Consider the following 24,601-nt stretch of genomic DNA (forward strand, 5'->3'; position numbering starts at 1 on the left):
GGTGGAGGCCCGGCGTGCTAGAGCGGCCGCGGGCGGGTCAGTCCGGCTTCCGGCGGTGAGGGCGGTACTTCCGGGGCGGGCCTCCGGGCCGAGGGAGGAGCGTCTGATTGTTGGCGCCGCGGGCCGGGAGGGCGGGCGGCGCCAGTGGGCGCGCGGGCTCCGAGGGGCAGGTGAGGCGCGGGCCAGGGTAGGTGGTACCGGGCCGGAAACGGTGGGGATGGATGGCGTCCAGGTCTCCGGAATCAGTCCTGGCTCAGCTGTGCGGCCCCGAACAAGCGGCTTCTTTTTCTGAACCTCAGTTTTCCTGCTCTGTAGAATGGGGGTCAGAATCCAACTATAGCTTTCTCCTTATAGGTTGGAGTGAGAAGTCAGCTTGTGCATGTCGGTGCCCCTCGCTCAGCGCCTGGCTCAGTGCTCACTCGTTCTTATACTATTATTGTTAGTATTGATGATGATGTTTGCGCCTGGCATGGACGATTTGGGTGTGGGAGCATGAAAGATTGTTGGACTTGGAAGCCGACAGATTTTAGTTCAAGTCCCAGTTCCCCTTTGTGGCAGTGTGCCTGTGCCTTCGCCTCTCCGAACCACATTTTCCTTTTCTATACAATGAGGGCTAATAGTTCCAGTATCATAGCGTCGTTTTGAGGATGCTGATGAAATGTAGGTGTATAGCTGGTAGCACGGGGCCTGGTACATTATCGAGTAGGAGCTCCGTAGATTGGGACTATCATAATGATTATGAGAGTCATTGGTGTAGCTGGGACTTCCAAGGAGGTAGAGAGAGGGAGGAAGCTCAAAGACAGTAACAGGAAAAACTTGGAAACTGGTGCCAGGGAAATTGACATCCTGCCACTTACTATTTGGCCAATTTTTCCAAATCCCATACTGTTAGACTTTTCTTTTTCTTTAAAACCACTGATGCATCTTCCCCCAGTCAGTTAATTTGAGAAGGAAAAATTGTATTTGGTCTCCCGATGATAACTGGCCTGGCTAGCCGTGAGAAGGAACACTTAACCTGAAATACAGTGGAAGCTGAACAGTCTATTACATTGTAGATAGAAACTGAAAGAGATTTTAAAGGGAATAACTTGTACTATGTAATTGCATATTGTCAGGTCCCCGGGAGCCCGTCAAGTTATTTTATACTGTTACCAGCTCACACTTTGCATACGACTTACACAGGCCAGTGACTGTCCTATGTTTTCCCTAGCTTGCTGAATTTATTTTATTTAATGCACACATTTATCAGCACACATTTATCACCTGTGAGCATTGTTTTAAGGGCTTGGCATTTATGAACTCATTTAATCCCTCTAACCACTTTTAGATATTCCTATCCTTTTTTTTAAATTGGGAAATATTGGGGTACAGTGTGTTTCTCCAGGGTCCATCAGCTCCAAGTAGTTGTCCTTCGATCTATTTGTGGAGGGCGCAGCTCAGCTCCAAGTCCAGTCGCCGTTTTCAATCTTAGTTGCAGGGGGCGCAGCCCACCAGCTCATGTGGGAGTTGAACCGGCAACCTTGTTAAGAGCTTGCGCTCTAACCAACTGAGCCATCCCGCAGCCCCTGTGGCAGCTCAGCGGCAGCTCATTGTCTTCAATCTAGTTGTGGAGGGCGCAGCTCACTGGCCCATTTGGGAATCGAACTGGCAACCCTGTTGTAAAGCGCTCGCGCTCTAACTGAGCCATCTGGCTGCCCTGATATTCCTGTCATTCTTATTTTATAATTGAGGGAAGTGAAACCCAGAAAGATTGAACCACTTGTCCCAGAGTCAGGGTTAGGAAATAGTAAAATTGGGATTTGGATCCAAGCCTTCTAAAGGCATCTAGAATGTTGTAATTATTTGAGTCTTGGGAGTAGTCATTTCTCTTCATTATTAACGTTATAATTTTCACTGTTCAGAGTCAGCGCTGGAGATGGGCTTTTAAAGGTGGAGAAAGGAAACTGAGTCCAGCAGGAAATTCTGCAGCTGTAGGAGAATACCAGTACTTAAAGCTTCTGGTAAGCATTAACTGAAACCTTGCAAAGATCGACCATAGTTCCTGGCTCGTAGTAATTCCTCAAACCAGCATTGATCATAGCCATGGTACTGACTTGAGTTCAATTTCTGGCCCTGTAGTTACTTGCTGTGTGACCTTGGACCTTCCACTCTCATCTGTGACATGGGGATCCTTTTTACTTTCTTCCCCTGTGGTTGTCAGGAGTCACAGAGATGTGTATATACTCAGTGTCTGGCATGTGAATATTCAATAGGAGCTGCTGCACAGGCACGGGAATCAGGGAGACGTTGTTTCTGAATCCTGGTAAAGTCACTTGCTAGATGTGGCATTTGGCAAATGACTGCACCTCAATGCGTTGATTTTTTCATCAATTAAAATATGGCTAATAATAGTCCTCACTCGTGAGGTGTTTGTGAGACATCAGCATGATGCCTGGCTTTGGTCCTTGTGCACCATTAAGGAACTGACGTATTAGTCAGTGCCTAATACGTGTGATACCTGACTTACTGAAGCCTCTCCACGCCCTGCTCTTTGAGTGAGGCCAGTTATGTTTTCTTTGTCCAGCAGTAAGATCCAGGAGGGAAAGTGGTCCTAGGAAGTCAAATATAGGGCGGAATGATATCTGTGGTCATGTTCATCAATAAGAGATGCAGCGGAAGCCAGTGAAGGGCAGGATGAATCCTACCCAGGGGAAGAGGAGAGAGCCTCACGTGTGGGGTCTTAGGGAAAGCTTCACAAAGCAGGTGGCAGCTAAGCAGAGTGAAGGAGGGCTTGCCAGGAGGAGATAAGCATTGCAGGCAGAGGTGACATTCCTTGTGAAAACTGGGAGGCAGGCAAAGCCCCTGGGTGTTAGAGGGAAGGCTGAGGTAGGCGGCCGGGGAGATGAGACTAACCCACACTTGTAGAGTACTTGATGTGTACCAGACACTGTCTCAGGTGCTTTGTAAAGAGAAACTCATCTAGCCCTCACAGCACTTCTCTAAGATAAGTAAGGTTTGTAGCCTCCCATTTTACAGATGGGGACACTGAAGTCTGTTTGGTGCAGTAACTTGCCAAGGCCACCCAGCTAGTAAGTTGATAAAGCCAGATTTGAACCCTGCAGTCTAGTTCCAGAGTCCTTACTTTTGTACTGTCTCTTATACCGTCAAAATGGGTCGGGGGGGTCGGGGAGGAACAGATTGTGTATGCTGGACAGAGGGCCTTCTCCACCCCGTGAAGGAGGCAGAGGGGGGATGAGGGTGAAGGATCAGAATTGGGGGCTGGGGTGGGTCGCAGGGAGCAGAATGAAGGAAGAGGGCAGAGGAGATAGAGGAAACGACAGGGTCAGAGAAGAGGGGGAGGGTTAAGTGGGAAGTTTGGGCCAGGGCTGTGTGGGACAGGTGGTCCTGGAGTCAGATAGCATTGAATCATCAGGAGAGAAAGTTACTTCCTTTAGTTTCCTTTCAGTGCTGCTATTAATGTCCCGGAGAAAGTCTCTGTTGGTGCTAATATGTCTTCAACACCTTTCTGGCACCTACTAATCTTATCTAAGTGAAAATTGATTTTCCATTTCTTCTCTGAGGCCCCTCCTGACCTGGGGCCCCACCTCTCTGCCCTCGCCTCCTCTCACTCTCCTCGCTCACTCCACTGCAGCCACACTAGCTCCTCACTGTCCCTCAAACATGCCAGATGGGCTTCTGGCTCGGGGCACTGGACTTGCTGTACCTTCTGGGACACTTTTCCTCTGTAAAACCACAAAGCACACTCCTCCTCCTCCTTCTCCTCCAGGTCTCTAAATGTCACTGTGGAGAGGTCTTTCCTGATCACCTGATTCAGAATTGCACCTCCTTCCTTCCCAGGCCTTCCATGTTTTCTCCATGACCCTAAGGCTTTCTGACATTCCATATCGTTAACTGTCCTACTTGTTTACTCTCTTTCTCCCCCTTCCCCCTGGCCTCACCTACATGCCAAACTCCATGTGTCTGTTCACCGCAGTATCCCTAACTCGTAGAACAGTGCCACACACATAATGTCATGCCCCGTGCCACGCGGGGTCTCTGGTCCCACTCCCCACATAAGAACGCAGGACGTGGTGAGGCCAAAAAGGAACACTCACGGAGCCATAGATAGGGGTTCATACCACTGTAGTCTCGCTGGCGGCTGGGTTGGAGACACAGGAGGCAGAAGCCACACGATCCGCAATCCACACTCCGCCCCCTGCTAGCTTAGCCATGGCAGTTATATCAGTGGCTAATGGCTAACCAGTAACAGCTGATGGCCATCTACTACCCGAGCCAGCACCTTTCCACGTGAGGCTGAGAGCCTGGAAACTGCTCTCTGGGGCTCTGTCCCCACACATAGAAAGTGCTTAGTAAACAGTTTTTGAATGGATGAATGAATGGGTATTTATGGTGAAAGTCTTGGGCAAAGGGTCTTTTTTCTGTCCCTCTCTTATTCAAGCAAGACGCTCTTGGGGTGTATGAGAATGGAGCTATGGACATTTGTTGTCCCTGGGCCTTGTCCCAGGCAGAAGTGATAGTTGTGACAGCTCTGTCCCAGGCGGACTTTCTGCCAGCTGCTCCAGTCTATTCCTGGGCTCTGAGCCCCCAGTCCAGGAACTCTCCTCTGGCAGGCAGACAGGCAGTGAGAGAGGGACGTACACTCACGGCCGGCAGCGACTCAGGGGCCCTCTCCCCTTGTTCTTCTTTCCAGGCTCCAGGGAGCAGCGTCAGGGCCAGGGCGACAATGGTCTCAGTGACTATGGGTGAGTGTGGTCTTCTCTCCGGGGCCCCCTCCTCCACTGCCCTTTTTGAGCTATGACCTTGGTTGGGGGAGACGGGCTGGGGGAGGGAGGGCCAGGTCACAGGCAGGAACAGCTGTACTCTGAGGGACGTGGAGGCGGGGCCGGGGCCTGCTCAAAGCCTACCTGCCTCCTCACTGTATCTTGGCCTCCTGGTAGCCTAGTCTAGCTGCAAAGAACTTGGGTCATGAAGTCAAGCAGATTTGTCACATGGCCTCTCAGAGCCTCAGTTTTCTTACCTGTAAAATGGAGATACTAATTCTCCCTACATCCTGGAACGTTGTAAGGATGAAGGAGGTTATTGCATGTAAAATCTTCGTCATAGTTCTCAACACGTGTTAGCTATTATTTTTATTCTCATGAGCCTTATCACCATATTCTCTTTAAGTTCTGTATTTTAGGATTGTCAAAGTACAGAGATTAGCTGGTAGATTTAAAATTTGGGGGGATTTGTTGTATATATAGAAGAGTACATAGAACATTTGGTCATAAGACCAATTAAAACGCAAATATCTGAGTGCATCTTTTATGATTCCATTTATATAAAACACAGAAACAGGCAAAACCAATCCATGCTGTTAGAAGGTGGTGGTTGCCCTTTTGAGGCAGGGAGAAGTGATTACATAGGGAATATGAGGGGGGTTTCTGAGATTTGGAAATGTTTTTTTCTTTATCTAGGTGCTGGTTCCTTGAGTGTATTGATTTGTGAAAATCTATCCACTTATGTGCCCCTTTTTGTGTGTATTTTATAGTTCAATGGAAAGGCTTTAAAAAACAAACCCTCTCTAACCATCCAGGTCAAGAAATAAAATATTGCCAGCCCCCCAGAGGGTCCTACCCCAATCACAATCCCTTCCCTTCTCCAGATGGAATAAACCACTATTTTATCTTTGTGATAATCTCTCCTTACCTTTCTCTGTAGTTGTACCACCAATGAAAACATTCCTGTTCCATAGACTTTAGTTTTGAACTTATGTGTACAAAATCATGCTGTGTGTGCTTTTGTGTCTGGCTTCTTTTGCTGAACGTAATATCTGAGAGTCATTTGCGTTGCTGTGTGTAGCTGCGGTTCTTTGCCTTTCATTGCTGTATAGTATTTCACCACTTGAATGGCCACCATTTGTTTATCGATGCTGCTGTCAGTAGATACTGCAGTGTTTCTGGGTGGGGACCATTACAGACCAGCAGCTGTGAATATTCTACTGCTTGTCTCTCGGTGTGTTCAGCAAGCCCATTGATTCCAAGACTCATATTGTTGCCCATCTTATTTCTGAAATGGGGGTATATCTTACAGCTGGTGGCTCATGGTCGTTTGATTGATAGTACATTTTCCTTCTTAGTAGTACAGTAAGTCCTCACTTAACATCGTGGGTAGGTTCTGTGACTTTAAGCAAAATGGTATGTAATGAAACCAGTTTTACCATAGGCTAGTTGATAGAAACGAGTTAAGTTCCTACGGCATCTCATCAATATTGTAGGGAAACAACGTTATTCAAGGACGTGCTGTGTATGAAATGATGGTGTGGCCCGGATGTGGGGACTTCGGCAGCTCCTTGACTTTGCTTCAGGTAGCTAGCTACTCACAACCCATGTGGCACTCTTTTCCCCCTTAACAGCCTACTTGAGATGCATTTCATACAATCACCTGTTTAAAATGTACAGTTCAATGGTTTTTGTATTCTATATTTACAGAGTTGTGTAACCATCATCACAATCCATTTCAAAACATTTTTCATCTTCCCCCCCAAAATCCATACTGATTAGCAGTCACTCTTTTCGCCCCAGCCCCTGGCAACCACTAATCTACTTTGTCTCTATAGGTCTCTGTAGACTTACCCGTTCTGGACATTTCATATAAATGGAATCATTATGTGGTGCTTTTTGGTCCTTAGATAAAGGTACCCACTTTTGGCTGATGGAAGCCAGGGCTCCATGGCTTAGCAAGTGGCTAGTGCCTGTACAAAGTAGAAGAAGGTCCCCCTTTCCTCTGGGCTGGTGTGGAAGTCCTGATGGCATGAGCTCACCTGCCTCAATCTGGGGAGATGGGCCTGTGGCCACGTGGGCAGGGGCCTCCTTGGAAGAGGTGTGGCCCCTAGGCCTGCGCCCGAGCCCTGCACTGCCCGCTGTGCAACGTCTGGCCCAGAGCGTGTCCCTTTTCCTGCTCTGAGCCTCCGTTGTCTTATAAGCAAGCAATTTAGCATCGTAATACCAAATTTCTTCTATTCTAAACTAGCGTGGATTGTTGGATGTAGCGTTATATACCATGAGAAAAAAACACACCATCAATTGTGAGGTAGATCCTAGTTTCAGAGAAATTAAAATGTGGAAACAATTTCTACTTGAAATTAGTGATCTTATCTACTGTGTTTCCCTGAAAATAAGACGTAGCCGGACAATTAGCTCTAATGTGTCTTTTGGAGCAAAAATTAATTTTACTATAAGACTAGGTCTGATATATAACATAATATAATATAAGACCAGGTCTTATATTAATTTTTGCTCCAAAAGATGCATTAGAGTTAACTGTCTGGCTAGGTCTTATTTTTGGAGAAATGGTAACACCTGGCCTGACAGGTCAGGGTCAGTTTGAAGGTCACACCCAAGAGGACAAATAAGAAGTTTGAAAACATTAAAGCTACGTGGGTGGGGTTTGCCTGGTCTTGGCCTTGAGCTCCATGCGTAGTGGTGGCTAAACGATGATAATAATGAGTGCAATGGCTTGAGGACGTCCTCGGGGCCGTTGTCATTTTAAAGCCCTTTATGTGGTGAGTCTGCACAGTGACCCGAGGATGTTGGTGCTGTTATCTCTAGAATGTCAGCTCCATGAGGGAAGGGACTTCGTCTTGTGCCCTGTGGTATCCCCAGTGCCCTAGGACAGGACCTGGCCTGTTCCAAGTGCTTAGGAAGTACTTGCTGAGTACATGACCCCAAATGTACAGACGAGGAAACTGAAGTACCGGGTGTTAACTTGCTCAGAGTCCCTCAGCCAGGACATGGCAGAGCCAGGATGTGAAGCTTATTGCTTTTAACTCCACACCTCACTGTGCGGTAGGGCTGCCCCTGTGGCGAGGCAGGGGCTTGCTGACACCCATGGGCCATCTCTGTGACCCTTCTTTCCATCCACCTGCGGATCCTATCACACTCTGGGGCTGGGGCTGCTGATGGGGACTGAGGCAGAAAACCCAGAATCCTGGGTCCCCCAGATCAGTCATTGGCCAAGTATGGGGGGTGATCGCTATGGGTCACGCGCCAGGGCAGGGCAGGGCAGGGCAGGGCAGGGGAGAGCTGTAAGGAGAAGGGCCGTGCGGGAGCACATAGGCTGGGGAACTCTGCTTCTTGTTAGCAATGGCTGGGGCCGAGCTGCCCATCCTCTCCCTGCCTCTGTTTCCTCATTGGCAAAGTGGGGGAGTCAATGCTACCTAACCCACCTACAGCGTTGTCAGGAGGGCTTAGTTCCATGGTGTGAAGCACTCAGCCCAGGGCCTGGCATTTGATAAGCATTTAATTTGTGGGAGCCGCTGCCATTGTGGTTTTGCTGTGGCTGTTCTCTAAAGAGAATAATGTGAATAATGAGCCCTGTCGACAACCCCCCCGCCCCCAGCCACTTCCGAGTGGATCCAGTTCTTTAAGGAAGCCGGCATTCCTCCGGGACCTGCTGTCAATTACGCCGTGATGTTTGTGGATAATAGGTAAGGATGCGAGGGGACAGAGCCGAACTTGGGGAGGAGAGAAGTCGGGGGAGACAGGGAGCTGGCTGGCCCACCCAGCCTGGCTCACCTGTGGCCTCACTGCTGACCCTCCCGTGTAGGATCCAGAAGAGTATGCTGCTGGATCTCAACAAGGAAATCATGAATGAGCTGGGCGTGACTGTGGTGGGTGACATCATCGCCATTCTCAAGCATGCCAAGGTGGTGCACCGCCAGGTGAGTGCTCTGTGCCACCCTCTGTCCCTGGGTTTAGGGCGGGGGAGAGGGACAGTGGCAGAGCCCACAGGAGACTTGGAAGCAAACATGAGTTCCAAGGCTGTTTCCACCATTTGCTGTGTGACTGGGCACATTGCCTAACCTCTCTGGGCCTTACTTTTTCCATCTGTAGAATGCACATAGACAACCCCATTTTGTAGAGTAGTTGTGTTAAGTTACATAAAGCCCTAGCACAGTGTAAACAGTAGGGCTTCAGTAAAGGTTGTCTGTAATTATTATTGTTACTACTTCTCATCTTACTAGTGATAATTATCACTAGAAGGACAGGACCTTCTATGTGGGACCCAGTTGGTGACTTGGCCAGCAACATGGTGGTTCCATTATTGTTCCCCCAGCTTGCAGTGACCTCAGACTAGTGATTTTACCTCCCTGAGTCTCTGAAACAGGCTTTTCACACACCCCTGCTGCTTAGGGTAGCTGTGAGCATGTACAGATAGTGTATGTGGTACTGAGAGCCAGGCCTGGAGTAAGTGCTTGTGAAGTTATGATAGCTGACACTTAACCAGGTGCTTACCATGGCCTGCCAGGCCGTGTTTCCAACCTTTATACATACGAACTCATTTACTCTTTCCTCCACTTGACCGAGAAGGAAACTTGTTCTGGAGTAGCGCTCTCAAACACTCCACCTTACCACATGGTGGCTGCTGGCGTTATTCTCATCATTTCTGGTAGCTTCCTCCATCATCTAGGACAAGACCCCACAGTGAGGGCTTTCTCAAGCCAGGGACATGATCTGAGTTATAACAGAGATGATCACTGAACAAAACTTTTTTTTTCTTTAAACTTTTAAATTTGGGAACAATTTTCGATTTCTAGAAAAATTCCAACAATACTACAGAAAGTCTTTCTGTGTCCTTCTCTCAGCTTCCTGTAATGTTAATATCTTACATAGCCATGGTACATTTGTCAAAACGTGGAAAACATTAGTATGCTATCATTAACTAAACTACAGACTATTTGGATTTCAGCCGTTTTTCCACTAATGTCCTTTTTCTGTTCTAGGATGCCCCACTGCACTGACTTATGTGTCCGCAGTCTCTTGATTTGTGACAGTTTCATAGTCTTCCAGGTTTTTTATGACCTTGGCAGTTTTTTTTCAAGTTACAGCTAATAAGCTTTATTAAAGTCTTAATATTTTGCTGCTATATTTAGTTCAGGTTTATATTTTTAAAATTTATTTTTTAATTACAGTTGACATACAATATTATATTATTAATAGTGTCAGGTGTACAACATAGTGATTAGACATGACCTTGACAGTTTTGAAGAGTTCTGGTCAGGTATTTTGTAGAAGGTCTTTCAGTTTGCGTTTGTCTAATGCTTTCTCATGGTTAGCAGTGAAATGTTTTGAAATATTTTCCCTAGTGGCTCTGATACGCTTAGTTTTGCTTTGATTTCTGGGTCCCCTACTCCCCCACCTCATACCCCTGTCTCCGTGGTAACCCAGGCACCTATTTTTTTACAGGACATGTGCAAAGCTGCCACTGAGTCGGTGCCCTGCAGCCCCAGCCCCCTCCCAGGCGAGATTCGCCGAGGTACCTCTAGCGGTGAGTCCCATCTGGTCAGGTCTCCCCGTTCCTTCATTCTCACACTCGTCCTGCAGTGCAGGGGGGACCCCTGGAGTCTGTAGAGGTGGCAGCAAAGCGCTCTGAGGTCCTCTTCTCTTAGGGAAAAGTACACTGGGTGACGGACTGGTAGTAGGTCTGTTGTATAAAGTCACTGCGAACGCTCAGTTAGTGAATACTGAACCCTTGCGCCTGGGGGAAATACCGGGATAGGGAGGTTCCTGTGAGCCTTTGATCACATTTTCATCAACTGACCAATACAGAGCTTTCTTTTACGAGGTGTGATCAAACAATACAGTGAATGTTTAAATGAAGAAACAACTAATACAGTAAAAAACATATTACCATTAATCCCCCTCAAGATGCTCCCCCTCGCTTCGGAGAACATTTATCCCATCGTTTTTGCCACTTTGTGAAGCAGTTCTGGAAATCGTCTTTTGTGAGTGTCTTTAGTAGCACTGTTGTAGCTGCCTCGATGTTCTGAACCGATTCAAAACGTTTACCTTTCACGGTCATTTTGACTTTGGGGAAGAGCCAGAAGTTGCACGGTGCCAGATCTGGTGAATAAGGTTGATGAAGACACACCATAATGTTTTTATTTGACAGAAATTACCGTACCAGAAGCAATGTGTGACACAGAACATTGTCATGATGGAGGATGATTTACGACACACTTTAAAACACACCTTCTCTCAACCTTGGCTTGCACCCAACTGACTGCACCGAACAAGTTGAAGCTTGTCACACGCACACTGTTACTAAGGTTCGGCGCACCGCTTCCCGTATTGAAGATCCCTGTCTTTCCGTTGGATGGCACTTAGCAGCAGCATTCACTGTATTTTTTGATCACAAAGGCTCCGTGTCACACATTGCTGCTGATACAGTAATTTCTGTCATAAAAACAATCTGTTGTGCCTTCATCCACCTTATTCACCGGATCTGGCACCATGTGACTTCTGGCTCTTTATCAAAGTCAAAATGACCATGAAAGGTAAACGTTTTGAATCGATTCAGGACTTTGAGATAGCCACGACAGCACAACTAAAGACACTCACGAAAGAGGACTTTCAGAACTACTTCAGAAAGTGGTCAGGACAATGGGATGAGTATGTTCAAAGTGAAGAGGAGTATTTTGAGGGGGGTTAATGGCAATGTGTCTTACTGTAATATATATTTTTTTAATTTAAACATTCACTGTATTTTTTTATCACACCTCATATGTGTGTTAGTGTTTAAAGACACCTTATTTAATATATGTTGTTGGTTCATTAACATTGAACTTATGGCCAGTTGCACTGTAACTCATTCCTGAATGAAGCTAATTTAACACATGTGTTTTTTCCATAAGGCACATACATCACTGCCTTCTTACACTTAGCAGCACTAGACAACACTTTAGCACTATGCTTACGGGCCATTTTAAATAGCAAAGCCACTAACAAAAAGAACAAAATGTGAAAAATGTGGCACTAAATAGACCAGGAGAAGGATACTTGTTTATTGTATGAAAGCTAAAACGAGAAGGTAGAATGTCACCTTTTTTGACTTCAGTTGGGAGCGTGTGTGTTTGGAGACTCAAGTTTTTCAGCACAGTGCGCATGTCTGTGAATGACTGCAGAAGCACTACAAGTATTGATTTTGGGGTTACAAATAAATTTTAGTGAATAGGCAAATTTGCGAATATAGAATCTGTGTATGGTAAGAATGAGCTGTTTTTATACTTTTGTTTTTTCAGCAGTATGATACCTTTAAAAAAATAAACTTAAAAAATTTAACATGCGGGGCCGGCCCGGTGGCTCAGGTGGTTAGAGCTCCATGCTCCTAACTCCGAAGGCTGCCGGTTCGATTCCCACATGGGCCAGTGGGCTCTCAATCACAAGGTTGCCAGTTCAATTCGAGTCCCGCAAGGGATGGTGGGCTCTGCCCCCTGCAACTAAGATTGAACACGGCACCTTGAGCTGAGCTGCCTCCCGGATGGCTCAGTTGTTGGTTGGAGCGCGGGCTCTCAACCACAAGGTTGCCAGTTCAATTCCTTGAGTCCCGCAAGGGATGGTGGGCTCTGCCCCCTCAACTAGGATTGAACACGGCACCTTGAGCTGAGCTGCCGCTGAGCTCCTGGATGGCTCAGTTGGTTGGAGCTTGTCCTCTCAACCACAAGGTTGCCGGTTTGACTCCCGCAAGGGATGGTGGGCTGTGCCCCCTGCAACTAGCAACGGCAACTGGACCTGGAGCTGAGCTGCGCGCTCCACAACTAAGACTGAAAGAACAACAACTTGAAGCTGAACAGAACCCTCCACAACTAAGATTGAAAGGACAACAATTTGACCATTGTTCCCCATAAAGTCCTGTTCCCCTTCCCCAATAAAAAAAAAAAAAAAAAAAAAAAAAAAAATTTAACATGCATATTAGTTAGCCTTCGCTGCTTACCGAGCCACCCCCAAACTGGTTTAAAACACAGACTTTCACTTCTCATGGTTTATGACTTGGCTGGTCAGTTCTGCTCTGGGCCAGCTCAGCTGATCACAGTGGTCACCTGACAGCTCCGTGGAGGCTGGGTGATCTAGGATGACCTCACTCACGTGTCTATTGGTTGGCTTGATATCATCTGGGACAACAGGGGTGACTTGGCCATATGTCTCTCATTTTCCAGCAGGCTAGCCTAGGCTAGCCTAGGTGGTTGCAGGGTTCCCAAAAGCAGCATAAGAGGACGCAGGCCCCATTTCACAAATCATTTCTTAAGCTTCTGCTTGTATAACATTTGCTCTTGTCCCATTGGCCAAAGCCAATCACGTGGCTCAGCTCAGAGTCAGTATGGGCAGGTCCTACCCAAAGGCATGGATGAAGGGAGGCTGAACAAATTGGGGTCCCACAACTTACGTACAGAAAAGTACCTTCAGATCATACAGGTACAACAGAATGACTTTTCACAAATGGGACACCCCTGTAGATAGCAGCATTCAAATCCAGAAACACAAACATGACCAGTGTCACCACCCCCTCAGGGGTCCCCACTACCCTGATTTCTAACAGCATAGGGTAGTTTCCCCAGTCTTTCAAGTCTGTATAAATGGACTTGTACTATTCTGAGTGTCTTAAGTAGTTTAAGATAAATTTTAAAAATTAAAAACACTAGTGGAGAAAATAGGCAAGTCAGGAGAGAAGGGGAAGCAGGCAAAGAAGGAAAGGGGGACAGAGTGCTCCCAAGCAACATTCCTGGCACTTTATAATATCGAATGTGTGTGTGTCAATGTTGGGGGAAAAGAAAAGAACAGTTCTTTTTATTCTGACATCCTGACTGCTGCTCAAATTCAATAGAGCAGAGACAGAGTTGTTTTCCTTCCACCCAAATGGTGTTTACCTGTTTTGATAAAACATAGTATCTCTGATCCCTTTTAAGCAAGACCTTTCCCTCTGTGGCCACTGCAAGGAGCCTGTCACCTGCTCACCTTTCACAGAACATCCCGGTCACACTGCCCTCGGCCTGGCAGAGTGTTGGGAACAGAGGCCCTCCTGGTGCAGATTCTAGCAATCAGACCTCATAAAGCCGCCCCTCTGAACATCTGAAGAAATGTCTTTGGAAAATGGTGGAAGGGGATGCACTAATTTATTAACAGGGGAGTGAGCGGGGCTGAACACTGACCCTTTCTTTCTGGGAGGGACAGTCATGAAATCTGATTGGGAAGGGCCAATTCCCGGACTTCTAGGTGGCAGGAATGCTCCAGTTCCTGACCTGGGTGCCAGGTTTTTGGGACCTTTTGTTAAGTGGTCTGTGGAGGCTTGATGTATTTTCCTGTGTGCTGTAGTTATTAAAAAAACCAACAAAACCAACCTAGCAATATGTCATTATAATACAGTGTTGAGGGTCATTATGGGGGAGTTTAGAGGGCTTCAGTACAGCACGTAGCAGGAAAAGAGAAGACTTTTTTGGGGGTGGGTAGGACAAAATACCAAAATCAGACAGCCACTGGTGGTGGAGGGCAGTTACGGGGACTGTCAAGCAAGCAGGGGCAGCATGAAGATTGTCCCCTCCTTCGCTGCGGGGCTTCCCCAAGAGCTCCCTAAAGCTCTCAGCAGTTGCGCCCCGAGACAGGACTGTCTCCTTCCCATGCTGAGGTGAGCCCTCCAGCCAGTGCCCAGTAGCTCCTGCCTCATACAGTGGGACATCCCTCCTCTCTCCACAGAAGATGGGCCCCCACCCCCATAGGGAGGTCACTGCTTTTCTTGGCCCAGCCTAACTGGAGCCAGATCCACATTGCCCAGGGCCCTGATTGAGTGACCCCCCCCCCTCCCTGAGTCCCAGTTCCCTTGTCTATAAAGTTGGTTGGCAGTAAGCCTGCCTAGTAGGGATGTTGGGAGGTTTGGTGATAATGTTCATCTTTTTTTGGTTTTGATAATGTTCATCTTTTCAGTAGCTGTTTATTGAGGATTTGCGGAATGCCAGAAGCGTTGTGGGAATACAGCAGTTAACAGACAGTGTCTCCTCATGAAGCTCGCATGCTTGCGGGAGAGTCCACCAGTAAATAAATAAGTGTAATTTAATGTCAAGCAGTAATAAGGGCTATAAAGAAAAAGAAAGTGTAGGGTAAGGGGTAGAGGTTGATGGGGTGGTCAGGAAGCTTCTCAGTGAAGAGGCAGCACAAGCCTGTTGGTACTCAGGGAACTGCATGCGAGGCCGAGCGAACAGTACACACCCTTGCTGGGTGAGGAAGATCCAGAGACCAGCTTGGCTGAAGTGGAGGGATGAGGGCAGTGCAGGGTGGGTAAATGGCGGGTGAAGTGTGGTAGGAACCAGCCTGGTCTAGGGCAGGAAAGACCCCCAGAGCAGGGGAGGATGGGCTAGTTCCTGGAAGTCAGGCCCACCCCACCACCACCAGTATCCCTGCATGAGGACAGTACAGCCACACGGTAACTCTGGCTGCCCCTTCTTCATTCAGTCCCAAGACTGGCCTTCTCCATCCTGGCCTCCTTCCCAGGGCCCACTCAACTGGACTCTCCCTTTTGCTCCCGGCAGCCGCCTCCCGAATGATCGCCAACAGCCTAAACCGCGACTCTCCACCTGGCACTCCCCCCAGGCGGCCGGACACCAGCACCTCCAAGATATCCATCACCGTGTCCAACAAGATGGCAGCCAAGAGTGCCAAGGCCACTGGTGAGGGGACTTGGGCTGGTGGTGGGAGGAGCTAGAGGTGAATGTGGGTTGGCAGACTGTATTTGGGGGTCATGTTCCAGACATTGCAAGTGCTTTGAAGGCCACCAGGTATCCATAGTGTTTGGACTTGGTCAAGTCACTGCATCTGTGGGCCTCGCTTTTTGTGTCTGTAGAATGGGGCTGGTGGTGCCCTACCCAGAGGACGGTCATTTAAATAGACATGCATTAAATGAGATGGTGCATTTAAATATGGGTACACTGTGGTTCTCAGTCAGCGGTTGGTTCAGTCTTTTTTTTTTTTTTTAACTCTCCCCCGGTTCAAGCCGTTGTTTCTCAGCCTAGTTGTGTAGGACACAGCTCCCTGGCCCACACTGGTATTAGGAGGCTTGCGCTGCCCCCTGCTGAGGCAGTCGGTTGTTGGTTGGCTGCTCACAGCAGCTCCCACCGTCCGCTCACGCCAACCTCCAGCTGCCTTGAGCAGCCCAGCTCCAAGGAGAGCTGTTGTTCGCAATCTTAGCTGTAGAGAGCGCAGCTCACTGGCCCATGTGGGAATCAAACCAGCGACCTCAGCGCTAGGAGCACTGTGCTCCAAGCACCTGAGCCACCAGACCGGCCTGGTTCAGTCTTCTTTATTTTATTATGGTAAGAATGCTTAATGCAAGATTACCTTCTTAACAAAGTTTTAAATGTACACTGCAGTGTTGTTGACTATCGGTGGTTAAGTCTTTTTTAATTGATGGTCACTGAGCCCAGCCCTGTGCTTGATGCCTGGGGTCAAAGGTAAAGAAGCTACCGTTTTCTCTCAGCAGCCAGAGGGATCCTTCAGAACTCTCAATCTGATCCTTTCAGTCCTTTGTCTAGAACTCTCCAGGGCTTCGCATTGTTCTAGTAATAAAATCCAATCCTCCTGGACTCATCTCATGTGTCTCTCCCCTTTGCTCGCTGCTCGGGTCCCCTCCAGGCTCCTGCCCCTTGTGGGGCCTTTGTCCTGATGTTCCCTTCTTCTGGAGCATTCTTCCTCCACCAACTCCCATGGTTGACTTTGTTCCTTTTCCAGGTCTCAGCTTGAGAGCTGGGGACAGGACTCGGGTCTGTGGGCTTCCAGGCCCTCTCTCTACCCACCATGCCCTCCTGCCTTTCTTTGGCCCATCCCCCATCACAGTGATCTTGGCACAAGTGGCAACTAAAGCCCCGTGAGGGGGCTTCATTATCTGTCACGCAGCCCCATCGTACCCCGGCCACCTCTAGCGCACGTGCTCCCGTTTTGCCATGTGTGTTTGGAAGTGCCTTACCTTCTGGTCTTTTGATTTGTGTGCCCCGAGCAAGAAAATTAGAATTAATTTCTAAAGTATTGAAAAGATGGTGAGCCTGGGAGATTGGCACTCATCCCTTGACACATTTGAGGGGATTCTCTTTTAGAAAAATAGAGGTATACTTGACTTAGGCACAAATAGTACAGTGTTTCCCCAAAAATAAGACCTAGCCAGACAATCAGCTCTAATGCATCTTTTGGAGTAAAAATTAATATAAGACGTGGTCTTATATAAGACCTGGTATTGTATTATATTATATCATATATCATATCATACTGTGTCATATTACATTACATAAGACCCAGTATTATATATTATGTTATGTTATATTTATTATTATATTATTCAGTCTTACAGTAAAATAAGACCGGGTCTTAATTAATTTTTGCTCCAAAAGGTGCATTAGAGCTGATTGTCCAGCTAGGTCTTATTTTTGGGGAAACACGGTATACAGCTTGATTCATTTTTGAAAAGTGAACACACCTGTGAAACTACTACCTAGATGGAACTCTAGAACTTTTCCACCCACCCATTGTCTGCGGGAAGTCTGGTCGGGCTGGGAGGTAAGCCTGCTTGGGGCAGAGACGGAGCCTCAAAGAGCCTGGGAGGCCCGCCGCCACCAGGGGGTTCTGAGTGCCTTTTGCATCCCACCTTGCTCAGGATCTGAGTTTCTCAGTGGTTCAGAGTCAGTGGTGATGGGGGTGTTGGAAAGAGGAGGGAGTCCAGTCATGTGGACGCATGGAGATAAAGGGCACACGTGTGCCCTTTGCAGGGTGTCCAGTCCCTACCCCAGGAGAACATTCCATTCCAGAAGGTGCTCACCCCCATCCCCTCCCCCAGCAGCTCTGGCCCGCCGGGAGGAGGAGAGCTTGGCTATTCCCACCAAGCGACGCCGGGTCACTGCCGAGATGGAGGGGAAATACATCATCAACATGCCGAAGGGCACCACCCCGCGGACCCGCAAGATCCTGGAGCAGCAGCAGGCGGCGAAAGGTACTGGCCTGCGGGGCGCACGCTTTGGTCAGACACTGTTTCCCTTTGGCTGCATTGTGCAAGGTTCGCCACGTCCCACGGGCATTGGGCGAGAAACAGGCTCCAATGGGATCCAGAGGGCCTTGGATGGAGGAGACCGTAATGGTGGCCGTAGAAGAGGGGGGCAGGTCACCACCTCTGCCCTCTTGTCCTGTAGCTAGTGCTGCAGGCCTCCTCAGTCCCTCAGCTGGTGCTCTTCCCTGTGGGGGCAGGAGTGTGGACTCAGTGATGGCCTGCCTGTAAAGTGTGCGATCGTACCCATCTGAGGGCAGGTGCCCAGAAAAGTGGCAGCTGTCAGTATGAGCCAGAGGGGTCTGGTGAGATTCAGCCCATTGCTGGGGTTTGGATCTGGTAGTGCAGAGATGGTGCTCCGTAGAATATTAGAATGTTGTATATGTTCTCATGGAAAAACATACAGATGATGTGGAAACACGTACAGGAAAACCACTTTCCCCTCCCATATCCCACGCCTGTCGTTAATCTTTCCAGACCAGCATCCTTGCACTTACATGCATCGGCACGTATGTCTACACATATGTAGGCATTGTTTCTTTTTAAACATATAGCATTGTCCTGTAGGTGTCGTTCTATAACTCTGTTACTGAGATCTTTTCACATTAGTGCATGTACAGCTACAGTTGGCCCTCCGTATCCGCGGGTTTCGCATCCATGGTTTCAGCCGACTGTGGAGTGAAATAGTCAGGGGGGAAAAACATCCCAGAAAGTTTCAAAATAAAACTTGAATTTGCCATGCTGCCAAGTACTGTGCTGAACCGAACCCACGTGAATGAGGTGATGTGTTAGCAAACCCTGCTGTAGCCGCTATGCAAATATGCCACCATTTAATATAAGGGATTTTGAGTATCGTGCATTTTGGTATCCATGGGGGGTCCTGGAACCAATCCCCCTCAGATGCCAAGGGACAACTGTACTTCATTCTTGTTACTGGTTCTTTTATATTTCCATAGTATTTATCATAATTTAGTAAGCATTCTATTGGTGGCTATTTAGGTTGTTATTTAGGGAGAGGACTCATTCTCATTCATCAAATTATCTCAGAAACCCATGACCCCTTAAAAAGAGAGAGAGGCATGAGTAGGGGTTAAGAAGTCTTCTGCACACACACTTCATGAACTTGTACTAAGGTGCAAGGAACGTGTGGTCGATTTTAGTTGTTTGCACATTTGACCCCAGCCACAAGTGTGTGTTAAGGTCAGTGTTAGCCAATGCGAAGATACAAAACCTAACTGGGCCTAGTCTATGTCTGCTTGTGCCAGTGCCACCTGCGGTCTGGGCTGGCCATGTCGTCCCCTCCCTTGTCTGCACTGTGCTCAGCCAGGCCGGGGCCCACACGGGCTACTCAGTAGGTGCTGGCTGATGGCCTCTCTTTCCTCCCAGGTCTCCCCAGGACGTCTGTGTTTGACCGCCTCGGCGCCGAGACCAAGGCAGACACGACAACGGGGAATAAAGTGAGTTGGAAATGGAGGAGCCACTCGGAGCTCTCACATTCTTGTCTTCCCTGGGTGTTGTTCCTGATACTTCCCACGTCTCCCTCCTTGCACGCGCTGGGGCCACCTCGTCCACCTTTCCAGCCTCAGTTCCCTTCTTTGCACTGGTGGCTTCCTTGTCTGTCTGCTGCCCCCACCTCTGATTGCCAGGCTGACTCCTGGATGCCCCCTTGGGCCCCTCCCACCACCATGTCCCAAACTGGCCTCAGCCTCTTCCCCCAAAGCGACTCCTCTCTTGGGCCTCATCTCAGGGACACCCCCCCCCCCCCAGTGCCCCCATTCCAGGCAGTCACCAGTCCAATGACATCATCTGTCTCACCTGCTGTCACATCTCCCTGTCTGGACAGGGCGATGGTCTCCTAACTGGTCCCTGTGCAGCTGCTGTGAACCCCTCCAGCCCCTCTCCCATAGCAGCAATGTGTGCCGCGCACAGGACGGACCACCTGTCTCCCCCTGGAAGCCCTTCAGAGGCTTGTCACCATGCTCAGGCTGAAGCCCGCTCTTCTTGCCTTGGCCTGCAGTCCCACAGGCCCCAGGCGTGGCATGTGGTGAGCAGCACACAGCCAGGCCCGCTGCCCGGTGTGAATCCGGCTCTGCCACCACCTGGCTGCGTGGTCTTGCCCGTGTCACCTAAGCCCTTCGTACCTCAGTTTCCTCATCTGTGGAAAACCTGTCTCATAGGGTGGTCGTGAGGATTAAGAGATATTCCTGCCCGGTGCTGGGTGTGTCTCGTGCGTGTTAAGCACCCTTTAAACATCACCTCTGATTAACTATTGGGGAGCTCCCCGCCTGTTTCCTACCTCTCAGTCCCTCACCCACCAGGCCTCACCCGCTCTGGTCTCTTCTCACTTCCTAGAAGCTTATCATGAGCATGGTAATAACACTCAGGATCATGTGGCTTCGAGATGCACCCACGTCAAGAGCTTGGCACGTAGTGAGTCCTCCGATGACTCTTGTTCCTGCCTTGGAGACTGAGCCCGTGCTCTTTTCTCTGCTGATTTCTGCCCTGAGGGCCTGGCTTAACACGGTGTGCCTCAGAAAGCCTCCCTGTTCTCTGCTCTCCAGCACTCCCCTCTGCACAGAACGCAGCGCTGTCATAATTAGAGAATTACTTAGAGAATTATTTCCGATGCCAGGCCTGTCTTCCCTGCTGGACTGTGAGCCCCCTGAGGGCAGGGCCAGGCCTGCCTTGGTCCCCACTGTGTCTCCGGCACCACCCAGCAAAGGGCCAGGTACCAGTGTTGGGACTCAGAAAATATCTGCTGCGTGAATGACCAAATCTGTCTTTTCTCTCCTATTCACCTGTAGACCTTAGCCAATGGTCTTTCTCTGCGTGGCACACCCTGTTTCCTCCCCTCCTTATTAGACCCACTTCCGGTTAATTCTCAGATCTCATCTCAGATGTCCCTTCTCCAGGGAGCCTTGCCTGAACTCCAGTCAAGGTCAGGAGTCTCCTCTGGGCTCCCCCAGCTTCCTGGACTTCCCGTCGCGGCCCTCACTACTATCCAGGGTGTCACCGAGGGGTGTTTCTCACAACTGTGAGCTCCATGAGGCCAGGCAATGAGGCAGCTCTCCATGAATACATGTTGAGTGACTAAATGACTCACTTGTCCTGTCTCTGACCTTCACAGCCTACAGGAGTCTTCAGCCGCCTGGGGGCCACGCCAGAGATGGACGAGGATCTGGCTTGGGACAGCGACAATGACAGCAGCAGCTCTGTCCTACAGTATGCCGGGGTTCTGAAGAAGCTAGGCCGGGGCCCAGCCAAGGCCAGTCCCCAGCCGGCGCTGACTGTCAAAGCCAAAGCCACAAGCTCGGCGACGACAGCCGACACCCCGGTGCTGCGGCGCCTGGCCCTTTCCTCCCGTCCGGGGCTCGAGGGGAAGCCGGAGTCTCTGTCCAAAGTCAGCATCATCCAGAGACTGGGCAAGACCACGCTTGTGCCCGAGGCCCAGGACAGCCAGGTCACGAGCACCAAGAGTAAGTCCTCGGCTGAGGTCAAGGTCACCATTCCGAGGACACTGGGGCCCCGGGGGAGCAGCTCCAGCGAGGGCCTTGGTGCCCAGATGGACCATGCGGGCACTGTGAGTGTGTTCAAAAGACTGGGCCGCAGGACATGCTAGCCCCCAGGCGGGGCGCAGGCCCCTCTCCAGGCTCCTGGCTCCATAGTCTTCAGCGAGTGCACGCCCCCCCTCTGGATGGCACTGCTGCTCTCCCTCAGGCATTCAGGCCCAGCCAGAGCTTCGGGGATTCACCCCGTTTTTCTGAGTCTGAGATGGCCATTGTGGCCTGGCCTTGCCGTTCTGGGACTTTCACTTTTCTCATGTCCTCTGTTCTGTCCTCTCTGACTGTGGCCTTGGCAGGGCCCACTTTTCTACCTCTCCCAAGTGCCAAGTGCCCTTTTCCTCTCCTACATCCCCCTCCCTCCCTCTTAGCAGCATCTGCTGCCTGTACCCCAGCTCCTCAGCCTCCTGGTCCCCTAGAGTGGGTGTCACCTGGAGGGGCTCCCTTATCCCCGACCTTGCCGACTTCCCTCCCTTCGCTCCTTTGCATCCTCTCCCACCCGACTGCTATAACTTCTCTGTCTCTCCCTCTCTTCACTCTGTTCATTTCTCTTCTGTTTTCTGTCCCTGTGGCAAGGCCCGATGGTCCGCTGCATCCTGCCTGACCCTCCTGCACCACCGGCCTCCCAGCGGCCGCCTCGTCGACAGTGGCGTTGAGCCTGTAGAGACACTTAGCTGCTCTCGCTCCCAGGCTGCAGGGACCTTCCCAGACCCTGGGCTGCAACGGGGCACCTCCGTCTTCCTGCCCTGGGCATCTTTTTCTTTGAAAGGCCGTTCCGGGTGGCGGGCAGGGGCACTGGGAAGGGAGGCCAGTGCTGAGAGAGAAGAAAACAGCTATTTTAATATATTTTTGTGACTTTCAAATTGTTTCCCTCCCCTCCTTCAAGGTGAGTCACAGGATTGTTTTTCACACAAAGCACAATGTGGGGAGGGAGGGGTGATGAAGGGTTGGGCTCTGCCTCTGAAGGTCAAGCTCCCTGCACATACGTGGGCCATGTCTCTGCTCCAGGCCCCGAGCCCAAGGGAGTGCTAGTCACAGTCACCATTCAGTTGGGCCTTCCCCTCCCCTCAGCAAACTGCTGCATTTTGCGTCACTGCCTTCCCCCTCCACAGATGTCACCTGTTTCTGTCACTCTCCCTGTTGGTGGCTCTCCAAATTCCAGGCTCCATTTGGAGGCAGTGGGTTCCCGTGGGTTCGCTTTTCACTTGTTGCCCAGCCTCTACTCTGTGCCAGGCCTGTTCTGGGAGCTGGGACCCCTCTGTGAGCGAGGCAGACAAGCCCCTGCCCACAGGGCTCTAGCCAGGGAGATGGGCAGGCGATGAGCAAAAGTGACCAGGGCTTCTTTAGATGTTGGGGGTAAGAAGGCCTCTCGGAGGAGGTGGCAGGTAGGCGGAAACGGGAATGAGAAGCCTACGTGAAGTTCAGGAGGAGCGCTCTCAGGCAAAGGAAGCAGCTGGGCAAAGGCCTGAGGTACAACACGGAACGCAGAGGTGGCCAGTTTGTGGCTGGCCAGCCAGCGAGGGGCCTGCCCTCCAGCGCAGGTGGGATGGGGGCGCCAGAAGCAAGTGACCCAGGCTGAAGAATTCGGACATCATCCTGAGCATTGAGGAGTGTGGGAGGGTTTGAGGCAGGCGAGTAATGATCTGAGTGCCTTTTCTGAAGATGGCTGTGGCCCTGTGAGGGGGATACATTGTTGGGAGGGCACGGGTGGAGCAGGGAGGCAGCTACGGCAGAAGCCCAGGTGAGAAAGGAGGGTTGGCTGTGGGGAGGAGAAGTGGGTGGCCTGGGGTTCAGAGGAGCTACAGGATGCTCCCTGGATTGGAAGTTGGGGTGAGGGGAGGATAGGAAGCATGGATCACACCTAGACGGGAGACTTGAGCATCTAGAGGAAGGAATGTGCTGTTTGTGGAGCCTGGGAGGCCAGGGCTTTCACCATATTGACTGAGGTGTGAGCAGGCTGCTGAGGCTGGGGGGGCCACCTGGGCTGGAGGGCAGGGGCGTCGGGGGTGCTCAGGGTGCTGCTGTGTTCAAAGCCCAAGCGTGGCGTTACCGGCCAGAAAGGAGCAGAAAGAGGAGAGGACACAGGAGGGACTTTGGGGCCCTTTTCCCATTCAGAGAGCAGGTCTCATAAGGAGATTACCGAGGAGCGGTGGGGGGTTTGGAGGAGAGCTAAGTGTAGGTGAAGATGACATTAGACCTCATTCATTTTTATTTTTATTGTGGTAAAATATACATAATGTAAAATTTACCATTTTAACCAATTTTAAGTGTACTGTTCAGTGGCATTAAGCACATTTATATTGTATATAGCCACCACTGCCATCCTTCTCCAGAACTGCTTTCGTCTTCCTAAACTGATAATTTATTTTTAGTTTTTCCATAATGTCATATTGGGAGGCCCCTGTGTCAGGCAGTGGCCCAAGCACTGGGCCTGGGTGTGAAGGTTTCAGTACGAGCAACAGTGGTAGAGAGAGCAGCCAGAGACCCCAGTCCTGGGAGGGCCCAGGCTAGACCCTCATGGGACAGGCTGAGGTTGGACCTTGGAAGGAGAGCAAATGATGACAATGTCACGAAGATTCCAGAGGCTGCGCTTTCATGTCTGAGCCACAAGGAGGAGCTCACATGCATATGTACTTTCCTTGCTGCTTTTCAAATTTTTTTTTCCCTCCTAATAATTTCTTCTGGTTCCCCTCCATGGATAATTTTAGCAACTGCTAGAGTTAATTGGAAGCATTCAGTTACTAAATTTAAGAGCACAGGGTAATTTCTTGATGTGCAATAGGAACTACAATGATATAAACACAGGTATAGCTCACTTAGGCTGAAGGGCTTACCTGTGTGACGTAAGTCCCTATTGCTCTTTACAGAGGCTCAAAGGGGAGTAAACTGCTGAAGACTCCCCTAGGCGGCAAGTGACAGGACTGAGGTGGGTGTGAGGGAGCTGACTGGGACCCTGACCCCTTAACCCCTACCCTGTGCTACCTTGATTGCAGATTTGAAACGGTCCATTTGGAAAGGGGGGGGGTGGTTTTGGATTTTCTGGAGTTATCTATATTCCCCACCCCATCAACTTGCCCTCCGAAGCATTTGCAGCTCTGGGATGCCTCGGTGCCTTGAGAGTCACGCCCCATCTTGTCACTGAGCTGGACGCCTCCTCCGCTGCAGCCACTCGAGCCCCAGTGTGCCACCCATTTCATTTGGTGACTGCT

At 49.9% G+C, this 24,601-nt stretch overlaps 1 protein-coding gene across 6 annotated transcripts; it reads left to right on the top strand.

Annotated features, from left to right (window-relative positions):
- Positions 1–42: 42 nt before the first annotated feature.
- Positions 43–22,255, top strand: C8H19orf47 (chromosome 8 C19orf47 homolog). 6 transcript variants are annotated; one of them, XM_074314317.2, is made up of 11 exons: positions 43–170; positions 1,902–2,000; positions 3,016–3,068; positions 4,691–4,742; positions 8,380–8,467; positions 8,587–8,701; positions 10,227–10,308; positions 15,338–15,475; positions 17,629–17,781; positions 19,219–19,289; positions 20,960–21,596. In XM_074314317.2, exons 4-11 carry the CDS (start codon positions 4,724–4,726, stop codon positions 21,449–21,451), a joined length of 1,158 nt encoding a protein of 385 aa, XP_074170418.1. In that variant the 5' UTR covers positions 43–170; positions 1,902–2,000; positions 3,016–3,068; positions 4,691–4,723; the 3' UTR covers positions 21,452–21,596. The 6 variants fall into 6 exon arrangements, with proteins under 6 accessions (XP_074170418.1, XP_019607055.3, XP_019607056.2 ...); XM_019751496.3 differs by lacking the exon at positions 3,016–3,068 and adding an exon at positions 21,969–22,255 and having other exon boundaries at positions 116–170; positions 17,632–17,781; positions 20,960–21,308; XM_019751497.3 differs by lacking the exon at positions 3,016–3,068 and having other exon boundaries at positions 127–170.
- Positions 22,256–24,601: the final 2,346 nt, after the last annotated feature.

Source organism: Rhinolophus sinicus, chromosome 8 (genome assembly GCF_057876585.1).
Source record: "Rhinolophus sinicus isolate RSI-liver-muscle chromosome 8, RSI-T2T, whole genome shotgun sequence".
Classification (NCBI taxonomy): domain Eukaryota; kingdom Metazoa; phylum Chordata; class Mammalia; order Chiroptera; family Rhinolophidae; genus Rhinolophus; species Rhinolophus sinicus.

Excerpts from the sequence above, each read along its gene's own strand:
- C8H19orf47 (XM_074314317.2), top strand. Across the intron at positions 8,468-8,586 it reads GTGATGTTTGTGGATAATAG|GATCCAGAAGAGTATGCTGC; the intron begins GTAAGGATGCGA and ends CCTCCCGTGTAG. Across the intron at positions 8,702-10,226 it reads CCAAGGTGGTGCACCGCCAG|GACATGTGCAAAGCTGCCAC; the intron begins GTGAGTGCTCTG and ends ATTTTTTTACAG.